This window comes from Cricetulus griseus, chromosome 5 (genome assembly GCF_003668045.3).
Source record: "Cricetulus griseus strain 17A/GY chromosome 5, alternate assembly CriGri-PICRH-1.0, whole genome shotgun sequence".
Classification (NCBI taxonomy): Eukaryota; Metazoa; Chordata; class Mammalia; order Rodentia; family Cricetidae; genus Cricetulus; species Cricetulus griseus.
In genome coordinates this window covers 180,108,280-180,112,254 of record NC_048598.1, presented here as the reverse complement: position 1 = coordinate 180,112,254, position 3,975 = coordinate 180,108,280, and the positions used below count along the sequence as shown (strand labels likewise).

The window sequence follows — 3,975 nt, the reverse complement described above, 5'->3', positions numbered from 1 at the left end:
AGCAGGCCAGGTCCTGACTCCTTCAGCTGCACCTGGGACAGGACACCTGTGGACAAACAACATCACCATCAGTCATACATCCCATAATAATATGCCTGGGTTCCTCTCCTGAAACCCTGGACACTTACAGCTTGGAAAGTTCGCCAGGCAGAGTAGCAGCACCAGGACAGCCATGCTCTGCTGGAGGCTCCAGTGAGAAGGAGATGGGGCTCCTCAGCGAGGCCTGGGCTTTCAGCTGGAGCCTGAGGCTGCTTTGCATTGAGGGAGGACCCTGAGAGGACAAAAGGAGGCACAGGGAAAGGTTTCCACTCTTCCCTCTGGTGAATGATGTCTGCCTTGTGCTTCTTATAGCAGCTAGTGTCAAAATAATCAGGAGCATTTCCTGATTCTTTTTAGATTTCCTGTTCCATGTAATGAGGAAATTTTATGATCCACCCTGTGCTGGCATTGGATGCCAAACATTAAATTAGTCCACATTCATAAGAGAATGCCCCATCTTCAATGCAATGAATGTCACTGTGAATTCCAGCAGAGTCTTTAGAAGGATTTTGGTCATATGAATTTAGTCATCCCTCTGGACTCCTATATGTGAAATACGGGTACTGGAACTACTTAGTCCTTTCTCTTTGTGTCAGTGGAATTAATCACTTCCATATCCCTCACCTAGAATCCAACTTGTGAGAAAGCAACTCACAAGCATTTAGTGCATGTGATTTTTAATGTTTTTCTGAGAGGAGACCAAAGGGACTGACTTTGTTGCCATGTCAGTGGTCTTGGAATCACCTGCCCAGTAAGATACACCATGCCTGGAAATCAGTCATACTACCTCCTGTTTGTCTGTCTCTGTGTACTTTTATATTTCTCTCTTAATCTGATTACTGCTTTAAGACCACTACAAAACCATGTTAACCATGGTCCTTAATATGACCAATGCATTGGTGAAGTATCAGAAGGTCTGCTCTTCACAATGAACACACCATGAAAAGAAATAGCATGCTACCAGGCTTGAAGGTAATGTTAAGTGAAGTAATGAAAAGACACAGTACCCATTGTGTAAATATACCATATTTCCTCTATCCATTCTTCAATTGAAGAGCATCTAGGTTGCTTCCAGGTTCTGGCAATTACAAATAATGCTGCTATGAACATATTTGAGCATATGTCCTTGTTGTATGAATGTGCATTCTTTGGATATGTGCCCTAGAGAGGAATTGCTGGATCTTGAGATACACTGATTCCTAGTTTCCTGAGAAACCACCATACTGATTTCCAAAGTGGTCTTACCAGTTTGCACACCCACCAGCAATGCAGGAGTGTTCCTTTATCTCCACATCCTCTGCACCATAGATTGTCATTGGTGTTTTTAATTTTAGCCATTCTGGCTGGTGTAAGATGGTATCTCAGAGTTGTTTTGCTTTATATTTCCATGATGGATAACTATGTTGAACACTTTCTTAAGTGTCTTTCAGCCATTTTACATTCCTCCATTGAGAATTCTCTTTTTAGCTCTGCAACGCAAGTTTAATTTCATTGTTTGGTATTTTGGAGACTAGTTTTTGAGTTCTTTGTATATTTTGGATATCAGCCCTCTGTCAGATGTGGGGTTGATGAAGATCAGCAGAAGAAATTAATGGAATCTTGAAATTTGTGGGCAAAAGAATGGAACTAGACAAAACCACCCTGAGTGTGGTAACCCAGTCACAAAAAGAAAAACATGGTATGTACTCACTCATATATGATTTTTAGCCATGGAGCAAAGGATTGCAGGCCTGCAATCTTCATCACCAAAGTAACTGGGAAACAAGAAGGACTCTAAGAGAAGAATTCATGGACCCCTGAGAATGGGAAGGGGCAGGAACTGGTGAGATAATTGGGAGTATGAATGTAGGGGAGAGGGAGCTGGGAGAAGGAGAGGGGGAGAAGAGGTGGGGAGAGGAGGAAATGGAGGAGCAGGAAGATTGAGTCTTCGAAGAATGGAGGAGAGCAGGATGAGAGATACCATATCATAGGGAGCCACTATAGGTTTGAGGAGAGATCTGGCACTAGGGAGATTTCCAGAGATCTACAAGGATGACAACAAATGACAATCTAGGCAATGGTGGAGTGACTTCCCTAAATGCTCTTCCCCTATAATGAGCCTGATGACTTCTTTACATGCCATCCTAGAGCCCTCATCTAATGGATGATGGCAGCAGAGGCAGACACCCACAGCTAAACACTGAACTGAACTCTGGAAGTCAGTTGCAGAGAGGGTGGAGTAAAGAGCAAAGAGGTTGAGACCAAGCAGGTGAAACCCACAGAAACTCCTAACATGAACAAGAGGGAATTCATGGACCCCAGACTGATGTCTGGGAGGCCAGCATGTGACTTATCCAGACCCCTGAACGAGGATGTCAATAAGGAGGTATACTTACTCTATGGAGGCCCTGATAGTGGATCAGTATTTATCCCATGGCATAAGAGGAGACTTTGGAGCCCATCCCATTGGAGGGATGCTCTCAGCCTTCACACATTCGGGAGGGCCTAGGCCCTGCCCAGGATGATATGACAGACTTTGGCAAACCTCCATGAAGGGCCTTCCCTCCCTTAGGAGCAGTGAGGGTATAAGGAGGAGAGCTGGTAGAGGGATTGGGGGAAGGGTGGGAGAAGGAGAAAGATTGACATGTGAACCTGGTATGTTTCTATTTTGAAATAATTAAAAGTATCTCTTGGTGGAAAATACAGATTAGTCTTTGGATTACATTTGTAAAAAAAAGAGAGAGAACCCTAAGATATGACAGGAAATAGAGAGAGAGCATGCTTGAACAAGGAGAACTGGTTGCTTTATGGTGAGCATCAGCATAATGCTTTTCTTCATGCCTCTGTAATTTATATAATCAGTAAATGGAAGAGAATAGTTCAAAACAACCTGTTCAGTAGCTCCCAGAGAACTTCCACCGAGTCTTTCTCAGTTGACACCCCATACATTGCATCCCTTACTCCTGTGTGCACACTCTGTGCTGTGAGTGGTAACCATGGAGACAGGTCTGAACACTGGGGAGCCGCCTCCTGTGTAGGTTCTGATGGGCACCCTCCACTATGTCTGCTGTGTCCTGCTTGTCCACGTTGTCCTGTTGTTGAGAATATTTTTCACACCTTATGTTCAATGAGTCTCATCTTGGGGTTGTCTGATTTTCATTGTTCTTATAGGATCTTACAAAATCACAAAAATGATTGCGGTTTTTTCTAACATTTTGGAGAAGTTGTATGAGATTCCCTTACTTAAGAATTTTTGTCTTTCATGACAAAATTAATAGTTAGGGTTCACATTTTGTGGTTCGTTGTGAGATTTCCTTCTCCATGAGAAGGCAGTCACTAAGAATATTCACACTCAAAGGGAATGCATTCTGGGTGAAGCTGCCCATTACTCACAATGATCTTCTGTTTCAGAGGTAAATTCTTATACTTGCCTGTCTTCAGTCATGTGTTTACTTCTCTCTAGTGGACTCATGGACACTCTGCTAATGATCATGATACAGTGACTGTACAAGACTGTTCGTGTGGTGGTTTGAATTTTGTCAAAGCAGTCAAAGCTATGATTTCTGTGAAATGAATGCCTCAGTTAAAAAAAAAATCCACCACCAGATAGGCCTATAGGAAATCCCTGTTGGCATGTTAGCAAAATTGTAATGTCACAATTTCCTTTGTATTCTTGAGGAAAGAAGTGGAGAATATTTCCCTTGAAACAGCGAAGGGGAATTTATTGCAGTAGACGCTTTATGAAGATTTAGGTAGAATAAGGCTGATCCTAGGAATCCATGATTCAGTCACACCTGCTACCCTCCCTCCTCAGCTTCTCTCTTCTGATGACCCTTTCTATCCCTCCTTCTCTCATGTCTTTCTATCCTTTCTCTCCTCCCCTCCTTCCCTGTCTCCATGCCAACCGTCCCGTTTCCTTACTCACTGTCTCCCCCGTCTCCTTCTCACTCTCCTACA

The 3,975-nt window shown here is 43.3% G+C and overlaps 1 gene segment (V, D, J or C); it reads right to left on the bottom strand.

The window, feature by feature from the left end:
* LOC113838768 overlaps positions 1-174 on the bottom strand; it is a 619-nt gene extending 445 nt beyond the window's left edge. Inside the window, 2 exon segments of the V gene segment in view lie at positions 1-46; positions 129-174. The exon segment at positions 1-46 is cut by the window's left edge and continues 445 nt beyond it. Of these exon segments, the coding sequence occupies positions 1-46; positions 129-174 (92 nt within the window).
* Positions 175-3,975: the final 3,801 nt, after the last annotated feature.